This window comes from Buceros rhinoceros, unplaced genomic scaffold (assembly GCF_000710305.1).
Source record: "Buceros rhinoceros silvestris isolate BGI_N320 unplaced genomic scaffold, ASM71030v1 scaffold295, whole genome shotgun sequence".
Taxonomy (NCBI): domain Eukaryota; kingdom Metazoa; phylum Chordata; class Aves; order Bucerotiformes; family Bucerotidae; genus Buceros; species Buceros rhinoceros.
Genome location: NW_010412069.1, coordinates 25,837 through 46,291, shown reverse-complemented (window position 1 = coordinate 46,291; position 20,455 = coordinate 25,837). Strand labels below are relative to the sequence as shown.

The 20,455-nt window shown below is 41.2% G+C and overlaps 1 protein-coding gene across 1 annotated transcript in view; it reads right to left on the bottom strand.

The window, feature by feature from the left end:
- Positions 1-2,531: 2,531 nt before the first annotated feature.
- LOC104493515 (chromosome unknown open reading frame, human C20orf194) overlaps positions 2,532-20,455 on the bottom strand; it is a gene marked incomplete at its 5' end in the record, with an annotated part of 43,661 nt that continues 25,737 nt past the window's right edge. The window contains 12 exons of the mRNA XM_010136212.1: positions 2,532-2,885; positions 4,304-4,397; positions 5,004-5,069; positions 6,751-6,953; positions 7,117-7,191; positions 7,898-8,004; positions 9,151-9,237; positions 9,586-9,721; positions 13,595-13,632; positions 15,621-15,746; positions 17,825-17,977; positions 19,223-19,311. Coding sequence (XP_010134514.1) covers positions 2,773-2,885; positions 4,304-4,397; positions 5,004-5,069; positions 6,751-6,953; positions 7,117-7,191; positions 7,898-8,004; positions 9,151-9,237; positions 9,586-9,721; positions 13,595-13,632; positions 15,621-15,746; positions 17,825-17,977; positions 19,223-19,311 — 1,287 coding nt within the window. The remainder of the gene's footprint in view (positions 2,886-4,303; positions 4,398-5,003; positions 5,070-6,750; positions 6,954-7,116; positions 7,192-7,897; positions 8,005-9,150; positions 9,238-9,585; positions 9,722-13,594; positions 13,633-15,620; positions 15,747-17,824; positions 17,978-19,222; positions 19,312-20,455) is intronic.

Here is a 20,455-nt window from a genome sequence, read left to right as displayed (position 1 = left end):
AAGGAACAGCTCCGTTTGCACAGCAAAATGCCAATTCTCAACGCTTTCTTCCTTTTTTGTTCGCAGGGCTCCTAATTCCCACCACAGCTGAAATAGCCCCATCGACACTTACTGGAGAGCTGCACAGACTAGGACTTCTTAAAAAGAGTTCAGCAGAGCAAAATAAGCTACAGCATCTTCATCTATTTCCATCAATTGCACTTAAATCTACTCTGTTACTGACCCCGAGCTGAGACAACGCGTCGACGACGTGCCGGCCGTCCCAACCCCTGGTGTTTCTTCTGCCGTTAAATACTCACACCGCTACTCTAGAAATATGGCTTTGTGGATTAGATAACGTGTACTGAGAAGGAGCACGCCGCGTTTACGCTAAGTCTATTGGCCACAAACTATTAATTTGTAAAGAATTTTCTAATGCCCCTTTTTATTGCGGTGTTACCACCAGGATTCCGCACTCTAATAATCCTGGTTTGATAAATAGTTTCATGCAACCAACTGTACTTAGTTTGTAAACACCCGCTAGCCCCCCCGCATCCACTGCGAGCTACGTTTACTCTACCAGGCACTACAGGATATTAAGACTAAAGTATAGCCATGCATAGATAAACTCACGAGCCTTATCAGGATGCTCTATACCTGTAATACGGGTTACCCCGGAAAGTCTAGAAACAAACACTAACCGCTGGCTTTTACCGCACTTTAAACAGGGTATGAGTCGCTTATAAAGTCTCGTGGTGTGCAAACAAAAAAAAAAATAATTCTTAAATTCAGACAGCTTTATAAATCTAGTAGGAAAGCGAGGAACGAAACCATATCAGCATCTATATCCCGACCTGCAGCACCTGGAATTCCTCCTCTGTGCTGTGTAACCGCCACAGCGCAGGCACCGAGCCAGCTAGTAGCAACGCGTACTGAAAGTCTGCCCAAAAGGCGTTTCATCAGTTTTCGACAGGCTTATGGCAATTCCAGCCATTTCAGATTCCAAAGGTAAAAAATATCTTTCTTAAGTAAGGCATAAAACCATATCAAGCCTTCGGTTTGGTGGCAAGAGTTAAATCCCATTTTCCTGCCACAGAAGGAGACTGCATGGAGGCGTTATGAGTATTTTAAGTGTTCTGCAAGAGATTCTTCGTCCTGTTCCTTACTGCCTTACCTAGGTCTGACCAAAAAGAAAAGTGTCAGTTGTAATAAAAGACTGAGCTGTTCCTAAGACTTTTACGAAAATAAAAAATTCCTCCTGACCTGTTCGCACTGGACTAAATTCTGAACACAGCACGCTGCAATAATCTGCTTACTCAAATAAGCTTCAATAATTACCTTTAAGTAACTGCTAGGACACCTTATAATCCTTCGGGCAGCGATCTATGATGCCTCCCTTCAAATTGTGCTAAATGAAGTTAAAGGAGAAGTTGCCAGAATTCCTATTACAGCGCCATTTATAACCATTTAGGTTTTGTTCCAAGTACTTAAAGCCTGGTGTATCGGCGCAGTGAAATGTTACGGCGTGCAAATGCTTCTGAAAGCTTCACAAACAAGTTCTTTCCTATTTCAAGTGTATCTTTTGATAGTTTTTTTACCCTTGGAAATAAGTCATTTTCACAAAAAGGAATTCTTGAGCTAAAGAATCTCCCTCTTCTCTTGCTTTGCTTTGTTTTTAGTACCGAGACACAAATCCTGCAGAGAATTTTCTAAACAACAGCAAGCTGCAGATTACCGCCATTCACGTCATATTTTCTAGAACCTCCCTTACAAAAGTCAAAATTTCAACTGCAGATTCAACCTGTGCAGAGGTTATGAGACAGGCTGTCCCTCAGAAAAATGCAGACGCCTGAGTGTCCCCCCATTTCTCGCTTTGGGAACACCCTGACAGCTGTGTGATAAGATGCGCTTCTATGTTTTCGAAGCGTTCCCCCATTTCTCGCTTCGGGAACACTAACAGCTCTGGGATTAGGTACTCTTCCGAGTTCTTGATGTGTTCCCCCATTTCTCGCTTTGGGAACACCACAAGAGCTGTAGGGTTAGATACTCTTCTGGGTTTGTTAAATGTTCCCCCATTTCTCGTTTTGGGAACAACCTGCGAGTGGTAGGATTAGCTACTCCCCCAGGTTTTTGAAATGCTCCCCCATTTCTCGCTTTGGGAACACCCTAACAGCTCTGGGATTAGATACTCTTCCGAGTTTTTTAATTGCTCCCCCATTTCTCGCTTTGGGAACACCCTAACAGCAGGGCTGTTAGATACACTTCAGAGTTTTTGAAGTGCTCCCCCATTTCTCACTTTGGGAACACCCTAACAGCTGTAGGATTAAGTACTCCTCTGAGTTTGTTAAATGCTCCCCCATTTCTCGCTTTGGGAACATCCCCCAATCCCACAACTGAAGTACACCACTGCTCATCAATGCTCCTGCGCAACAAGTTTCAAGGGACACCGAGAGATTAAAGTAGTTTGATATCTGCATGACGGACCAATTCCATGATTACATTCCGACCTACTAGGAAACACAGTTTTGCTGCTTTTCTTCTTTTAAATAAGATTCCACTACTAGCCAGAGATTCCAGGTGATGCTTTTTACAGTCTGGAATTAAGGTGAAGTGGAAGCAAACCTGACAGAACAAACAGCTAAGCAGTTACCATATCAAAATGCCAACCTCACGGGGTTTTAAAAGGAGTGCTGAAAACTGACATTTCACTGAATTTTCTAGTTAACCAGCAAGGACAACAGCATTTTTGGTTACTGATAAGAGGTGGTTCATAAACGCAGCGAACGCATGCGCTTATGTCTTCTGCTCAAAGAGATCGTGATACTCTTGCTCTTCTAGTTCTCTGTTGTACTTCTCTATTTCCCTGTTGGCTTCTTCCAAGTAATCGTTCATGAATTGGTCCATTACTGATTTTGAAAAGCTAAGGAAAAACGCTTGTGCAAGCATCAGAAAAGAACGTACAGGTTTGAAGAACATGCCAGCGACACTCACTAGAAGCAGAAATTCAATATATTGCCTCCCGGGAGGCGTGCAGTCACACTGAACCACGTGCATGCCAGTCCAGAGGTAGAATATAAGAACAGCAAAACTACAGCAGGTTTGCAGATGTTTACAGCTGGGATGGTTAAGTGGAAATCTCAACAACTCTGCTCCAAATTCAAATCTTCCAGAAGTGGTTACCCAGTGCTGCTGCCTTTTATTGCCAAACACCAAGCTAGTGCTGGAGCAAAGGTCCAGCAAACACTGCACTCCAGGTTTGCTGTTTGCTGTTTTCTGCCAGTATACTGTAACTGGGAGCTGCAGATGGAAGTCTGCTGCTTTAAAGTTTTCAAGCTGTCCCACAGAGCATAGAAAAGACCCGTTTGTTCTCATCCCAAAACAGAATTGCAGAGCCCACTTGGATTTTTGAAAAGTTTGTCAAAGTTAAAAGTAAACTGGGTATATAAAACCAAATTTGAAATTTTGGTAATAAAACAAAGACAAAAGCAATACAAAGTTATGAACACAAGAACGAAGAACTGGAATCTACTGGACCATTAGTATCACTCTGGCGTTTCTTCCCAAAGATAAAAATATGAACAGGTTTAAATTAAAACATAATTTCTGGAAAGAAATCCAGAGGATCCTCCTTCAGCTGTAGTTCATGCTCTGTAAACTGACACCAGACCAGTTCGGTGGTGCATTTACCAATGTGTATATGCCACGATTTGATGTCATGCTGCTTGCTGAGCTGGTTTTACAATCACGTTCTAGCTGCTTAAGCACGTTTTAAAAGTGATTACAAAAAATGGCCCTCCACACGTAATTCTGATCACCCCGCTCATACTACGTGCCACGTCCAACAAGGGGTTTCTCATCCTGAGAACAATCGTTTAACATCAGCCTCACCACAAAATGTGGCAGCAAAAGGGATACTGCAGTAAAACCTAAACCAACCCCAATTGTTTTGACTTGAGTGTGTGCACGCACACAAAATTACATTCATTTGGAAGTTTTATCAGTCCTGACCAGGCATTAGGCAATATTACAGCACTATTTGGTTTGAAAAATATTTCTTTGACAAGCTGTGGTCCATAAATTATTCTCTGCATGAGCTCATGTAGGGTTTTGGGATTGTTTTGTTGGTTCTATTCTGCTTCTTAGATTGTATCTCTGAGAAAACTTTAAATGGCAAGTAGCCACGTGCAGATTTAAGGCACAAAACTTTTCACGACACATTACCACCTGCAAACCAAACTGTATCTTCACCGTATCATCACTGGATTTGCATTGCTTGTTGCCTACCTAAAACCCTCACCAATCCCCCCCACATTTTAAAGGATACGTGGATGGTAATCCATTTTGTCACCAAAAAAATTCACAAATTGGGTCCCGTTATAAAAATAGCCAGCTGGAAGTGGATCCAAGTGGCGTTTCACCTACATTAAGAAAGAATATACAGTATATTAAACATTCAGAACTCAAACCTGCTTAGAGACAAACTTAAATAGACAAAAGAAAACTTCCTTCTGCTGAATTTAACAGCCAGGGAGGAGCGTATGGCTCCCAGCTACAAAGAACCACTCTGAAAAGGCGGTATGAGAAATAACATCCACATGGACCAGGAGAGCCAGGTACAGCGGCACTAATCATTGCCACACCAAACTCTCAGGAGCCCAACTCCGGAGAGAGCACTACAACCTAAAGATAGTTGATGGGGGCAGAATTAGGCACTTGGGATCCTAATTTGCAAGTGACAACCTGCACAGCACAGGGCAGGGAGAAAAGGTGGGGGAAGACCACTTCAGTAACCAACTGACACCTCCCCCTACTTTTCACTGCTAACTTGAAGCTCTGAGGTAATATCAAGATTTATATCTCGAACGCTCCTGGACAGCCTCAGTTCAAAAGACAGTAAGTGCCACAATAATTTAGTGCTCAGCACACTTGTAACAGCAGGTATGGGAGGTGCTCCTCATACAAATGTATGTTCCAGAAAAATCAGCCAAAAGAATTATTAGCAATTGTTAATGTCTCATACTTACGTGAATGTTTTTTATTTCCTGAAGGGTTAGCATTCCTCTGGTTTTCAGGGCTTTCCTCTGAGGTTTCTGTATGAAGAATCAGACCCCAGTTATTTGCCTACTGAGTGACAATGTGATACTACAGTTTAGTTACATTAAAAAAACCTCCCAAACAAACAAAAACCAGAAAACAGAAAGTTCTTTCTTGACTATGTGGATAAGGGTAGTGAAATTGGTGATCCTATGCTGTCATGGCCAAGCCCAGCATAGACCTGCTCCTTTTAGAGGATGTATTTTAAAAACTAATTTCCAGACAGAATTACGCAGTTATATTAAGGCACTCGTGTTCTGAAAACAAAAGTCCAAATTAAGTGACCTTAAAGAAAGCATCAGTAGAAATGACGAATTCTAGAAGTATGTTAAACAACACAATTTAAATACAGCATTACTGAAAAAAAAGGAAAAAAGGGGAAGAACACTGGCACTGGAACAGAAAAACAATCTAGTTTTTAGTCTGCAAAGTTTTAGAATTCCATTTCTTTCAGTAACTCTTAGAACTATCTGAAACCCTAAACTAGCCGTGACTAACGAGGCTGTTCAAAGACTATTTGTAGCCTCCAACTGCTCAAAGAGGAAACACTTCACACTTGAGATAACACTTAAGTTCCAAGTTTTTAAAATTAAAATAGCATTCCATGGAGTGCTTTGTCTCCATACATCACCCACGTGGTATGTACAGAGCAGGAGATATCGTCAGAGAAGATAGATACTTCCCTGAGGTAACACGACCTGCTGGAACAGAGGGGGGAACCTGGAGAACCTCAGGAAAGAAGGGTCTGCAGGAATCTTGTTTTCCTTCCTACACAACTTTTTCTGCGAATACTAAGCCATAAAGAAGGAACCAGGAGTATTTTCAACTAACAAATGTTTCAGAATGGGCATCGTGAGAGGACCCAGTTGGAACTATAGACTCAGGTTCCAACTAGGGCACTAAAATATGGGGTTTGTATGGTTGAACAGTTTCCATCCATCCAAGCGTATTTCTGAATCAAGCCTCAAGACTCACTTCCTAAGACCTTGATGTTCAGCCTGGCAGAATTAGGACCTGCTGATATTACTTGGTTACGTAGCAGGGAACCATCTTGTCCTGCACTCCCCATCAGTGTGAGCTAGTCACCAGTGAAGTTAGCAAGACACTGCAACTGCCAAAGGTGCCTTCTGGGCTTCTTTCAATGTGCGTATTCCCCGTGCGCTCCTCCAGCTTCTGCTGGATACATACACACTAGCTGTGCAGAAATACATCAAGTCTTACATAGCTGCACACCTGACAAATTAACCATGACTATACACTCTATTTCAGTGGATTACTTCCAAGGAGGTTTAATTTAGCAAATCAAAACAAGTTTTCAAGCTTTGCAGTGTTCAGGTACTTCAAGATTTATTTCCTGCTACACTTTGGCTTTTGGCAGTCATGTCTCAGCTAAATCATCTTGTGTTTATTCTGGACATAGTCCATTTGCTCAAGTGCTTAAGAGCAGATCAACTCATGAATAAGCTGCCGCAGATATTAAAATAATACACAGATTACGATACACATTTGCAAACTGTCAGTCCTGTGTCTGAAATACATTTACATCCTGGACTGCTAATACCTGGGTAGAAGACAAAGGAGATTTAAGGAAAGTTACGGAGACACTCGGATTCCTCCTTTTGTCGTTCAGAAATGCCGAAGGGATGGCGCTGTACAGAAATAAGCATGCCCACGAACCTGTTTTGCAGTTTCTCTGAGCCAGTCCTTTATGTCCTCTTCCTTAAGGGAGCAGCCAATGAACACAAGGAAGCACTCCTGCTGACTGCTGCAATCCCGGTTATCGCTTCTTGGGTCAGGAGGAGCTGGTCCCTCCTGAACAGGCACGAGGCTTAGTGAATTAGATGAGGTGTTATGACAGACTTCAATCACTTTATCAGAATCTAACAAGGAGGAGACAGAAGAAAGAAATGTCCTGATAATTGCTAATCTAATGGAACATCCACACAGTGGTGTTAGACAGGATACAGCACATAAGAAAGTTTTCAAATAGTTACACACGCAGTGCAATCACAGGACGACGCGTAAGTAGGAATTTGCCCTTACCTGAAAACTTGACTTTGCCCATGATGTGATAAATGTTTCCAGAAAAAGGACTTGGCTTGAGCAATGATTTAATCGCTGTTTGAAATACAAGACAAACAGATGATGTCACTTATTTTTCTTCTCCATGGTGTGGCTTCTGGTCAGACCTACGCTACAGGTCTCTAACCCACATCCTAGTGCTTCCAGGGAAAAAGCTGCCATGTCGCCCAGAGCCCCACTACATGATATTTCTATATGTTCTCATTTCTTTGCTATGGGGTAGGTGGGAAATAACATGTGTTTGGCATAAGGAACGCTTACAGTGTGTGTGGAAAGTAAAATGGTGCTCCTTAACACTTGTGTTGCTAAGGAAAGAAGGAAAGGCATGATTATATATCTGCTCTAGCAGCCTAACACAGAGCTGAGCCTATTCTCTAGTAACTACAAAGAATCATTTGGCATAAAAAGTAGAAGCTGATGGTCACTTATAAACTGTATTTCGACACTACTAAATAAAATTAAACATAAAATAAAAAGCAAACATATGACGAGAAGCGTCTCCCTCCCTACAAACGAAAAATTAAATTAGATTTGCATCTGAACAAAACCATGGGTCGATTTTCCAGAGCAGACGCTAAAGAAGGTAATTTAATGTACTCTAAGGAAGGAAAGCTGAATTCTCAATTAAAAGTTTACTTCAGCAGTAATTAAATAACTGTGCTATGTTGGTGCCTTCCTTCCCCTCTACTCCTCAGTATTTCAAGCCTGGATTTAAATCAAGTCAGTCAAAGTTCATTTGTACCTTTACATTTGGTCACAAATCGCGTTTTTTCTAGAGGACGATTAAACCACACGCAGATCTGAACCATTGGAGGGAAGACAGACCCAGCTCCATATTTGCCTTCATACCTTAGGACAAAAAACACACACACAGCCCTTCAACATATGGAAACCACATGCACTGGTGCTTCTCATCTAACCAGCTTCTTAAAAGGAACATCTATTATTTCACCTCGATAAAGCATTGCTCATGGGAAGAAAAATACTCAGCTGTCTTCTCTAAGACATCCATGAAAATGGGATATTAGCAGTGTTAGGGTGTTCCAAGTGCTCAGGACTCCTTTTGATGCTCTTACTGCTGCTTTTTTTTTTTCCCCCCTTACGTACTATCTACTTACTATTCTTACATACTTGCATCAAATAGTCGTCCAAAAGTTTTAAATACTTTTAAATACTTTTTTTTAAAATACTTTTGTTTTCCTGCTTTCTCGCTTTCCCTTTGGCTCTGTGCAACAAACAAGTAGCTCTGACGCCCCAAGCTTTGTAGCAGTTGACTTGAGGAGCCTTACTGCATCCAACTTAGAGCAAGAACTATGAATGCAAAGACACACATACGCACAGGACTGGTAAGGTACGGTAAATAAATTGTGCTTCCAGCATCTAGACCTCGCTGGAATGCAGTCAGCCAGGAGTTCCAACAGCTGACAGGTTTACATTTGCTGCCAAACAGCGCAGCACAGATCACTGCAATGAGACGGGTAAAGAACCCTGAACCATGAAAACTATCCCCCGGTATTAAATGGAAAGCATGGTACCGTGTATTCCTGTGCCCTTAGACTCTGCCAAGACTGTCAATAAGGCTGCTGGGTTTTATGAAAAATTGTTCTGCTAATAGCTGGGCTGACATAGCAAGTTCATTCCAGTAAGGCTGAGTAGCTGTCAGAACGAAATTACTCCAGTCATTATGGACCTCACCCATCCCAATCCTCCCCAGCTTATTCCCAGAGGGTTCTTTTCTATTCTTCTGAAAAGCAACAGTAATCTTTGCCATTGATTTAAGTGGTGTCCAGAAAGGATCCTTTTCCCCATAAAAGGGCAGCAATCGTCTATCTACTAAGAATACTCATCAGCTCTCTTTTAAACATGATTTACAAAGCTGTTTCGTGTTCCAAATGAGTAGTCTTGAAAAAAATATATAAATTAAGTTAGTGAGACTTTTTAACCTTGCAGTTAATTAGAAAAATAGTTTTAATATTTCTCAGTCTAGATACTTGCCAGCCAGGATACATTAAATATCGAGCTCTCATCATCTGAGGATTTGAAAAGCTGCTTTCTGAGAGAATTAGTTCAATATCCTCATTCCTGTAAAGAGATAAAGATGAAGATTTTTTTAATCTTCTAAGTTCAATAAAATGGCCACTATGCGTATGCTACTTATATAAAGCAGAATGTGTTACTCACAGTAAAATGAAGAGGTTTTTTCCCTTAGTACGACAGTAACATAAGTCATAACTCGGCAAACAAAACCACATATTTCCTAATCCCTAGATTTACACGACCGCAAATGTGAAGAGAAGATGCCTTCTGCATGAGAAGCAATTAAGAAAAACCTGCATCTCTCTTGTTTAAGTTACCAGAGTAAAACAAGAGAATACAAGTTTAAGTGCATGTGTCCAAAAGTGACGAGTCCTGGGCAGTGATGAGCATTACCTGGTTACAACTCCATTCTCTGCCAAGATGAACCCCACGGCAGGGTTTGCCGCTCGGATAAGGCTCTGCAGCTGCGTAAGGAGTGGATGCTTCTGATCGGTAGCATGGCTGGTGAAAACCACGTTACTCACTAGTCCTGTGGAAGGAAGCCAGAGGATAGTTTGCAAAAGTCAGGTATGCAACAAGGACTAATAAACAGTTAAGTAATAGAATAGCCACTCTATCTTCCTTCCATCTCGCTACATTAATTTTACTAAAGAAAAAAACCCCAAACTAACCAATAAAACCAAATGAGCACACTACTCTATCTCTTCCCTGTTCAGCAAAAACCCAAGAACCCCATCTAACTTCACCCGTGAGCCCTGTGGAATAACTAAATGCAGAATTATTGTTACCTATTTCTTTTGCAACTGCATCTAGAGGGCAGCCAGCTCAGAAGCCCATTCTGCCACAACCCGTGGCACCTCCTGAAGGAGACAACCCTTTGCAGTCACCACAGTGACTCAAGGGGGAAAGAGGCAGGATGTTGTAATCTGTGGGTTCTTGTGAAAACAATCTTACCCAAAAAAATAAAAATTAAAACCATGAGCCTACTAGTACAGCACCAGTCACTGACAGTGACTCAACTAATAAGGTAGGTTTGCTCTGCCAAAACACAGCTACACCAGGTCAAGACATTTTTGTTTCAATTAGGCCGCATAACAGACTTAATTTAGACTCAGTTAATAAGAAGAATCAATTAATTAGGAAAATTAAACTCATACAAGGATCAATTTTAGAAGGACTAGTTTAATAAGAAATACTAACATCTAAACCTTTGGCCAATTCAATGTGTGGAAAGAGGCTAAAGAGCTAAATTAAGTATTTTGGACTCTGACAATTGCCACTTCTGAAAACAAGAGAAGGGTTTGGGGTTCCTTTGGTCTCTGTTTTTAAAGAAAGACCCTGAAATGGTATTCAGGCAGCAAGTCTGAACCCACAAGGCATCAAAAAAGGTAACAGAGAAAAACAGTGGGATAACTTTGTCCTGAGCCTCAATTCCCAAAGACTCAGCTCTGTCACCAGAAAAGCAATTACCTTTTCAGACTTAACAGCATCCCTTCCCCTTGCACCTAGTGACACCAATTTCACTGAAGAACCGGTTACACTTCTTAAGCAAAAACTTTCCAAGATCTGAAGATGGCAACAGTCTTCATGTTATACCTGTTGTCTTGCCAGGTATAAGACACGTTTCACATTAAATGACAACCAGCTGCTACTACTGCAGCTCCTGTTGAGCAGCCATCACCACCATCGAGCCTTGCATCTCGTCAAGGAAAAAATGTGAGATGATATATCGCACTTATCTGGCTGATTTCAGCGTTAGGGGATCTCTGCTTTCCAAGCCCATCAAGGCAGCATTGCACCAGAACGAATTTCAGCTCGGTTCCTCAGAGAGATTGCGGTGCCAACCCTTTGGGACTCCCTAGGAGGTCAGGATTGTCCAGAATGTGCAAGGAATGCTGCTTCCTTGCTCAAGCTCAGACACTTCCTGGCACTTCAAGAGAACAGTAAACTCTCGAGTATCCATGAACGATTGAGCCAGGATGCATTTCCCCTGCTCTCCACTCATCACTAAAGCAGAACATGTAAAGAAGCTCACACCATGATCTGCTGCTTACAGTTACTCCTCATCTTTACAGAAGTCATGAAAGTCCAGTAATCCTTTCAGAAGCTTCTTAAAGACATTTCTAAACCAAATGTTTCTGGGGCACTTACATTATACCATACACTCCGTTACTTGTATCACTGGCCCTTAAGCCAGAATTTTAATAACAGCTCAAGAAAACTTCCATCATTAGTATTTCTCCTTTCTTAATCTCCTACAGAAGTACCCACTGCAGTTTCAGAAACATCAAAGTTTTCTCCAATACCCAGTTAGAAACATGATGCCTTGGAGAGAAGAGGTAATTGTCAAGGACTAAGCTGGCAAAGCTTAAAATAAAAAAAGAAATTACAAGGAATAAAAATATCTAGCAAATCAGAAGCCTGTGCAGCTTGTCTCATGCTCATCATCATACTCTATCCATCAATCTCTGCTTCATTTGCGCTTGTCTACGGGGAACAGCTTTCAGGCACTAGCTGTCGTTCTTACTCGTAAACTCCCACACAACCTTGGAAGTAACCGCAGAGTGCTCAGAGCCTGGGGAATCTGCAAGCTTGGGCTCTGCCCACACTGATGCATAAACATTGTAGCTGCTGGTATCCCATAAAAATTGGCCTTGGGTTAGCAGGCAACAGCCCATGATACTGAACTGACCCCACAGGTAGTGTAATCCAGACGGAAAACAGCTTTCTGAAAACTGGAAGATGCCCATACAGCTTTAGTCACAAACGATTTTGACCTCTTCTGTTTCTACTGCGTTCTGAAGACCACCCAGTTTTGTTTAATTCCTTATTTATACAGTCATCTAAAGAATAATAATAAAAAACGTATCTTTGCAGCTGGGGAATAGCAAGTTCAATAGAAGCAGTAAAGGAACAGGAGGGATAGATTAAAAATATGTATGCTTTACAAAAATGCTGCATCCTCTTTGCTCCCAAATGTACAATGGGCACGTTTAACAATGGCAACGTCTTTACGTGCAACACAAGAGATGCCGATGTGCCCTTAGACTAATAAGGCGCCATCTTACAGCTTCTGGGCAAGAAAGGAAGGAAAAGAAAACACATCCAAATATGCCTTTATTCTTTTGGGTTTTTTTTTTTTGAAGGAGTGAGACAAAAGGAAATTGCAGCACACAGATGGTGGCAACATATTTAAATGTTGAAACAAGTATGGGAGGCAGAGGCAAAGCAAAACTGCTAACATCAGTCACTCCGCTCCATGCTTTATCTGTTCTCTTTGATCCTCATCCTGGTAGCCTCGTGGCTTTCCAAACGGAGCGTTGCTCATGTAAAATGATGTCATGGTGCTCACAGGCATAGACACCCACCCCTTCATTACAGAGAAAGCCACACAATAGAAGTGACCCAGAAAGCAGCAGCAGAAGGTTAAACCTACTCGCTCCCAAGATTTGCAAAAGAGTTATGTGGAGTAAGTTAAGTATCCAAACGTCTAACTAATTCCTACTTGCCAAACTTGTCTCCTCTTATAAACTTGTCTCTTCTTACAACCGCATCCAAAGTCTCTGTTTTCAGATTCCCACAACACCCAGTACAACACTGTCTTGGCCCACTGACGCTACAGTAATGCCAACACTAAGATCGAGGTTCATGACACACACAAAAAAGTAGGACAAATATCCCTTGAAGTGAGTGGCTCATAGGATCTGGAGCACAAGTGCGCTGAGGAACGGCTGAGGGACCTGGGGGCTGTTTAGCCTGGAGAAAAGAAGGCTCAGGGGAGACCTCCTCACTCTTGATAAATTCCTGAAAGGAGATTGGAGCAAGGTGGGGGAAAGAGACTGATCCCCAAGGAACAAGCAACCGGATAAGAGGAAATGGCCTCAGGTTGTGCCAGGGGAGGTTAAAGAACAATTTCTTCCCCTCTTGGGGTTGTCTGGGCCTGGCCCAGGCTGCCCAGGGCATCCCCATGAGTTTCCAAATCAGCTATACAACTGTTAAAAACAGGTTTCTTCCCTTTCTAAATTAGCAGAAAGGAGAGCTCCACTTCCTCATGCCTCCCCCAAAGAGGATGGAACTCAAACCCAACCCAGTTTGCTCCCAGATTCACAACACAGCACAAGTTACAACAGTTCAAGGTAAGCAGCTGAACTCATGGTCTGAGGCAACACACCTTCCAGATGAGGACAACCTGAATGCATCATGCTCCATATTCTCGCATCTTCCCCAGGCGTCTGTGGTGTTTAATAATGTTGGTAGAGAGAGACTGTGTTCTGCACAGATGGTTCTTACCTCCCAGAGTCCATCATGTTCCTTTGACTACAGGCATTTACAGCTTATTTAGTGGCCATATGGCTCAGAAACATGTTCTGTACAGCTCAAAATCAAGGAAAGCGACACATACCTTGTGAACATTGGTCCAAGAACTTGGGAAAAAGAAGCCTAAAACAAAGCAGAATTTTCTTTATCAAGAATAGATATTATTAAGTAAAGCATTTACATTCATTTGGACACTGACAGCTGGAGTCTCACTATCCAACTATGTTTCCTTTCTTCTACTCACGTAACTGAAACATCTCTATAGGTTATGTCTTTCAGAAGTTCTTCCCAAAAATTATTTTTGTAGATGTTTTTAATTCTTTAATGGCTAATTCCCACCATGCAATCTATTCTGTACTCTAGGAAATCAGAAAGGCTTCGGTATTACTCTAATTCCTACTTAAACAATAGGAATTTTAAGCCTGCCCTAAAGAATTGTGCCTTCCAAACATGGTGGGAACTCTTCATGGAAAGACTGTAAGTATGTAAAGCTTTCTGGACACACCATACCAATTTTTGGTATTGTCTCAGACAAATTACTATTAAAATAAGCTCCAGAGGAAGATACTACTTTATCTATTCCCCTTTAACTACCTCTCCCCGGCCCTGGCTTACTATTCAGCATAGGGAAGAGCTCCATCCTGGGCTCTGGGAAGAGCTAGATCTCTACAGTAACGAACTTTGAGACAGGAAATGGTTTGGATTGTCTTGGACAATCCTTGGATTGACTGCAAAAGTTTCAAGTCAAACATTAAAATCCCTCTTCTCCGTTCACAGTGAACTTGCCACAGCTCCCCAGCTGAAAGATCTGTCTCTGGCAGTATGTGCTAAGTTCTTATCAGAAGAAACTTCAAAGGGAGACACAAATAGTCAACAGCACAGGCTAAGCCTCTTCCTTCAATTGCTACCGCGCTTCAGGAGACAAACAATGTTAGTCAAAGGACTGCAGGCTACTGCTGCTATAAATACTACTCAGTACCACGAACACCTTCGCAAGTTAAAAAAAAAACAACCTAGGAATGGAACTTGTCTGTCCCATAATTACGGAAAGAACAAAATAGCATCAGTTGAAATAGCATCAGTTCACCAACATTTTATGTCATTTTTATTCTTTACTTACGATCTTTGTCATGGAGACAAAAGGAAGTGGTAAGGCAATTGCTATTTATTGACAGTGTAAAGCATGAGAAGCGTATTGGTTAGTGTTCTAAAAACAGCTCCAAAGTTCAAGGAAAGCACTTCGCTAAGAGGATTGGGCAGTTCACCTCTAGGCTGTGATGTGCAGAGTTTTATCGCCAACAGAATTCTGAAAATTGTAACTGCTGTCACTTTTACCAAATCAGCTGGATGACATAACTGCAAAATTTAAGCACTAAAATTTTACAGATTGGTCTATGAAATGAGTTTTGTGTTCGTGGGAGTGCGGAGCACACACCTATACAATGAAACAGCAAGTATACCCCATTATTTCAAAATGTCAGCAGCTTGGCTTTGCTACCGTTTCCTCCCCACCCTGCCGCTACTGTAACCCAGGATATCAGATTTTAATACTTGCAATGCTTTTGCTTCCGTGCTTTGTCATTCTCCTCAAAAAAACTGGGACTGCTTCCCCTATGTTCTGTATTTTAAACCTCTAAACTCTACATTTAATATCCAAAAATAGCGACACAATCAATAAATCAAACTGAGATGCACGTCTCAACTTTTAGACACGCTCACAAGACTGTAAGAAAAAGAATGATTGAAAAAGCACATATGATGGGACAGCTGACTGTCCAGATTTTATCAAGTCCTTAGCCAGAGTTTATGTTTTTAAGCAGTATTCTGAATGACAATCTTTGTATATTCTTCCACAAGCTAAATGTCTATAAATATTATATATAATCACATACCTCATGGAAATCAAATGTCATCATTATAAACCAAACAGCACTTCAAAGTTCACCCAAGCTGGGTTACCCAGCAGTTTTATGAGATTTAAGTGGCATTTATCCATCATATACCCCTAACCATCATACTTATAGCCATCATATACCTCTAATTATTATATGACTGATCTCGTAAACTTTCATAGCTGTTTTCAAACTAGTAAAAATATCTTTAAAGTGTACCTATGTTCCATATAGCAACTCAGCGGCTCTACGCAAGTATTAACTGCTCCGATGATAAAAAACGACTTCACATCTGGGTCAGGGTGAGTTTGCAGAGCCTGTATGACATCAATAACATCAGTGTATCTGTAAGAAAACCAAATGAAATAGGGTTTCAGAGGAACAGAACAACACATCTCAACATCTAGTAAGATATCAAGCCTATCAAAGATGTTCTAAAGCATTTCAAAACTTGGCAAATCTAGATAAGCTGACTGCAAGTCACGTTAGAAATAATCATTGACAGATACAGGGTAAAGCAGTATAAATCCTGCACTGAACAACTCAAAAGTCTGGCTTTCGGGAAGCACAAAGAGCATAATGTAATACAAACACGTTACTCCTACTGCCAAGCACATTAATCACCGAGTACGACTCAAGAAAGTAAAAAGCAACACCTTTCACTCATCAGCATTCCAATTTAAATGTGCTTCTATAATTAATGTGTCCATTTTTTACCACTATTCCAGCCACTGCTGTATTATACTCCTCCACAACAGCTAAGTTTAGGTGAACCTAAGTTTTTATGCTTATTTCTCAGCCAGTTACAATCTTCTCTCAAAACTGTAGTTTTGAGATAACTGTCAGTTATCGAGTCAATGAATTATTTAGAGAACTTCAGCTGCTCTAAGGCTGCCTATGCCAACATTCAGCTACTCATAATGGGAAACCTGTACTGAGGCTTCCTGAAGCCAGCACTGCTACCAGAACATCAGTTATTTTGCACATCACTGGACTTTAAACCATTCTTACTAACTTTAAGGGGAAAAAAAAATGACTCTAACATGGAAAAATGACATTTTTTAGAACTATCAGAATGGACTACAGTGAACAAAATGCCAAGCTCCATATATATGCCCTTACGGAAGAAGATGGACACTCAGGAGCCTGGGAACCAAACCCATTTCAGCCAGGTTAGGGTAGCACTTCCCTCAAGGTGGTTTATGTCACCTGCTAATGACTCTGCAGATGATACCAGTTCTCGGATGCTACACTTGAGATGGAAATGTCAAGCAGAGATGGATCAGAGGCTTCACCTTTATGCCACAACAGAAGTGGCATTTATCTAAACGAGTTAATCAGTTCTACTTCACTATTGCTGGCTCTTATTGAGTGAATGGTGTGTTCTGACAGCCTGCTCTCTGCTAGTAGTTGTAGAGGCCATATTCATTGCATCACAGAGTGGTTTGAGTTGGAAGGGACTTTCAAAGCTCATCCAGTCCAACCCCCGGCAGGGCCATCTGCTAGAGCAGGTTGCTCAGAGCCCCAAGGGCCAACCTGACTGCAATGGTGCCAGGGATGGGGCTTCTCCCACCTCTCGGGGCAACCTGGGACAGGGTCTCACCACCCTCAGTGTCAAACATTTCTCCCTTCTCTCTAGTCTGAATCTCCCTCTTCCAGTTGAACCCATCACCCCTTGTCCTGTCCCAACAGCCCCTGCTGAAAAGTCTCTCCCCATCTTTCTTAAAGGTCCCTTTAAGTCTGTTTGGAAAAAGTAGCAAAAATTCATTGGGTACTAACAGCACCCAATGCTCCCTCTATCTATTCAAATAATGCTGTAGCAGGTAAATATTCCATAATATTTACCTGCAGCTCTGCAGTGCAACTTGCAACACCATCTCAAGCTGTCTCTGATCCATCGGTCCCATCTAAACCTACGGCTTTAAAGCCAGACAACCAGTACTCAGCAGTCTTTAAAGACAGATAAACAGCATGAAGAAGCCTCACCAGTCTTTGAAGGGCAAATCTCTCTCTATCTAGGACCTGCAAGATGGGAAAAAGCAAAAGCCAAACCAAACCACACACAGCTGCACCAATAAGTGCCACTGAACAACAGTTTAAGGTCCAACTGGAAAGGGCAAGAAACTTTTGAGAAGCCAAAAATCACATTCAAATTCCTAAATAGGGAAGATGAACCAAACAGAGCCCGTCCTTCCCTTGGGTTGAAGGAAGATTATGGATACCACTGTTTCAATGAAGTAACAAGCAATAAAACCAACAGGTTGCAGAAAAGATGAGTTTGGCACATACGTAAAACAGAGCTCAGAGAGTACTACACCTTAGCACAGAAATATGATGGCTACAGAGTGACAGGAAAGGTTAAAAACATCTTGGAAATAGGTCGGGAACAGAAAATCCCTTATACTATGCAACAGCTCACTTACCCTTGCAAGACCACTAAGAGATGCTTTTTCTTTTTAGCATAAGTGTTCTGACGGATGTTGTGGTTTTGGTCCAGGACACTGGAGAGGTAACGCTGGAAGTGGGTTGCACTGAAACATTCAGGACTATCCATAGTTTGCCGATAAACTATCCACCTAAACGACAGAAAACAAGGAGAGGAGTTAATGTTTTATGACATAGTATTTCTTTTTTATTTTGAACAAACAGACCAAAAACAAATCTGACGAGCCTGAAGATTCCACATCTCTTACACCACATGGGAAAAAGGAATTCACTTGGCTTTCTATCATTTCCAGCATAAGCACATTCTTTACATCACTGCCAAAAGGTTTTGTGGGTTTTGTTGTTGTTGTTTTTTAATAAAGCAACATTCAACAGCCTCTTCAAAGCAGCACATCATACAAGTAATTCTGACTTTGTTAGCGATGCAGTAAACAAAAAAATTGTATTAATCCAATCCAAAAGACTCTGGGCATGAAAATATTTCACTGCAAAAATAAAAAGTAATGATGATATTTGCAGGAAAACATGAAGAAATGTATTATTATAGACCATTCAAGTCACATTATGTTTGCCCTCAAAACAGACCCACAAAACTGTTCTAAATCAACTTGCTAATATCAAGACACTTGAGTTTAAAGTAAACCATTCCAGAACTAAGATTAAATGAGAAGGTGTTTGGCTGTAAGATTTAACAGGAGAAAAAAGTCTTTTTTCCTGATATTCCAGGAGCTGTATCACATGGAACGGCAAATTCCTACAGTAGATTTATCTTACTGCCATATGATAGATGTCTTGAATATATCTCCTGCATTGTAGGATAGAACCAGGTCAGATTAAAAGCAAGTGCTGTTAGTGTAGTCTTTTCCCCAAGAAAAATCCGTTTTAGACTCACTACCATGAGTCAATAAGCAGAAGCTCTTCACTCGCTTCCTTCATGTTATAACCACATTCATTTGGTCCTTCTAAGATTATTCTTGAATGTTTGTCACACCAGTGACAGTTCCAGACATGTCATGGATCTACAGGGATATACCTGTGGTGTTCTACACATGGAATAGCAACAAAGAACTCACCTCTGCTGTTTTTCTGGTCTAAAACTAAATTCTAAGGGCAAATGTACCTGGCATATCACAGCTGAACGAGATACCTGAAGGACTAGAACTGAAGTAACGCACCCTAAAGTGTGTAGAACCAGTTAAGGTGCCTCATAGTATTTAGTGAATTTATTGTTAGAACATCTGTTTACAAATGAGAAACCAGGATATAAGAAATAAATTAAGTGAAACATTGATAGTTTCACTTCTTTCATGCTGAGCAGTTCTTTGGTGATTTGTATGACAACTCCTTTGGACTGTAAAACCAGAACTCAGACGAACCTTCCACGTTCCTTGTTAAAAGTCACAAGAAAATTGCACAGATCGCTGCAACGACATCCCGGCAGACCAGTTATGATGGTGATAACCACCTAAAACACAGGGAACAGGTAAGAAGGGGGATAAGTTGAAGACTTAAAAATGAGCTACAAGGGCACATACGTACGGTTTTATCAAGTTAGAAGCCTTAAGTCTGAACACAAAACTAGGTGGCATTAACCCCAGAAACAGCAAGAGAGCATAGAACTGTGATTGTGTCTATGCAATTACTCAGATGTGTCACTTTAGAACATGGTTTTTCTCAGTTTTCATACCTTACATGTAGTGAAAGGATAATTAACAAATACAGCAAGCAATATTATCAAAATCTCTACATTAAAGTCCAGTCTGCAGTGTAAGTGCTAACACAAATGTCAGGTGGTGTTCCCTGCAACGGAAAGGTATGCTCAAACACAGCAAAAGGGTTCAAAAACCGATGGTGTACTTGGGTCTTGTCAAACACAAAGTGCAACTCGAGGTTTCTGATACTGAAGCGAGCAAACTAGACACAAAATTAATTCCAGCAAAGCTGCATTTTGAGTAGGATCAGGAAGAGGCTGCACAACACCAGCTATTTCTGCATAAAGCACCTCGGTTTCCATGTGTGTTTCTGGTGGTATTTAGACAGGGATCATGTCAAGGAAACACTGAAAAGCAGCCAGAGAACATGTCCAAAGAGGGTATGTGTATATTTCTACTCTATATACTGGAGTGTGCTACAGAAGGAAGCCATGAGCTCTGGATGAAACACAGCTAAAACAATTCCCTGTGCTGAACTTGACGTAAGAAATGGCATCAGCTTGAGTAATGACGATGTCACACTGTACATCGTCCTGCTGCTAACAGACAAATGACCTCTTCTAGTTTCTAACTGCCTGATATTTGAAGACTGCCATGTGCAGATAGTTGTATCCTACCCTCAAATTCTGAAAGCTCATAAAAAATGAGTGATACAGAGAGAAGTAATTCAGAAAAATGAGAGGTACTAAGTTGGTATGTTTTATAGAATTTGGTATGAACATTCTAAAGAGATTTTTCTTTCTTTAAACATACGAAAAGACAGTCAAACCTTCAAAACAACTGGAAAACCTTCGTAGGGGTTTATTGCTTAATACTTCATTTACATGTCAGTGTAGTCTCTGAGCTAGATCCCAGGAAAGAAGTCTGCCACCACGCTGCATTATTCAAAGAGAAACA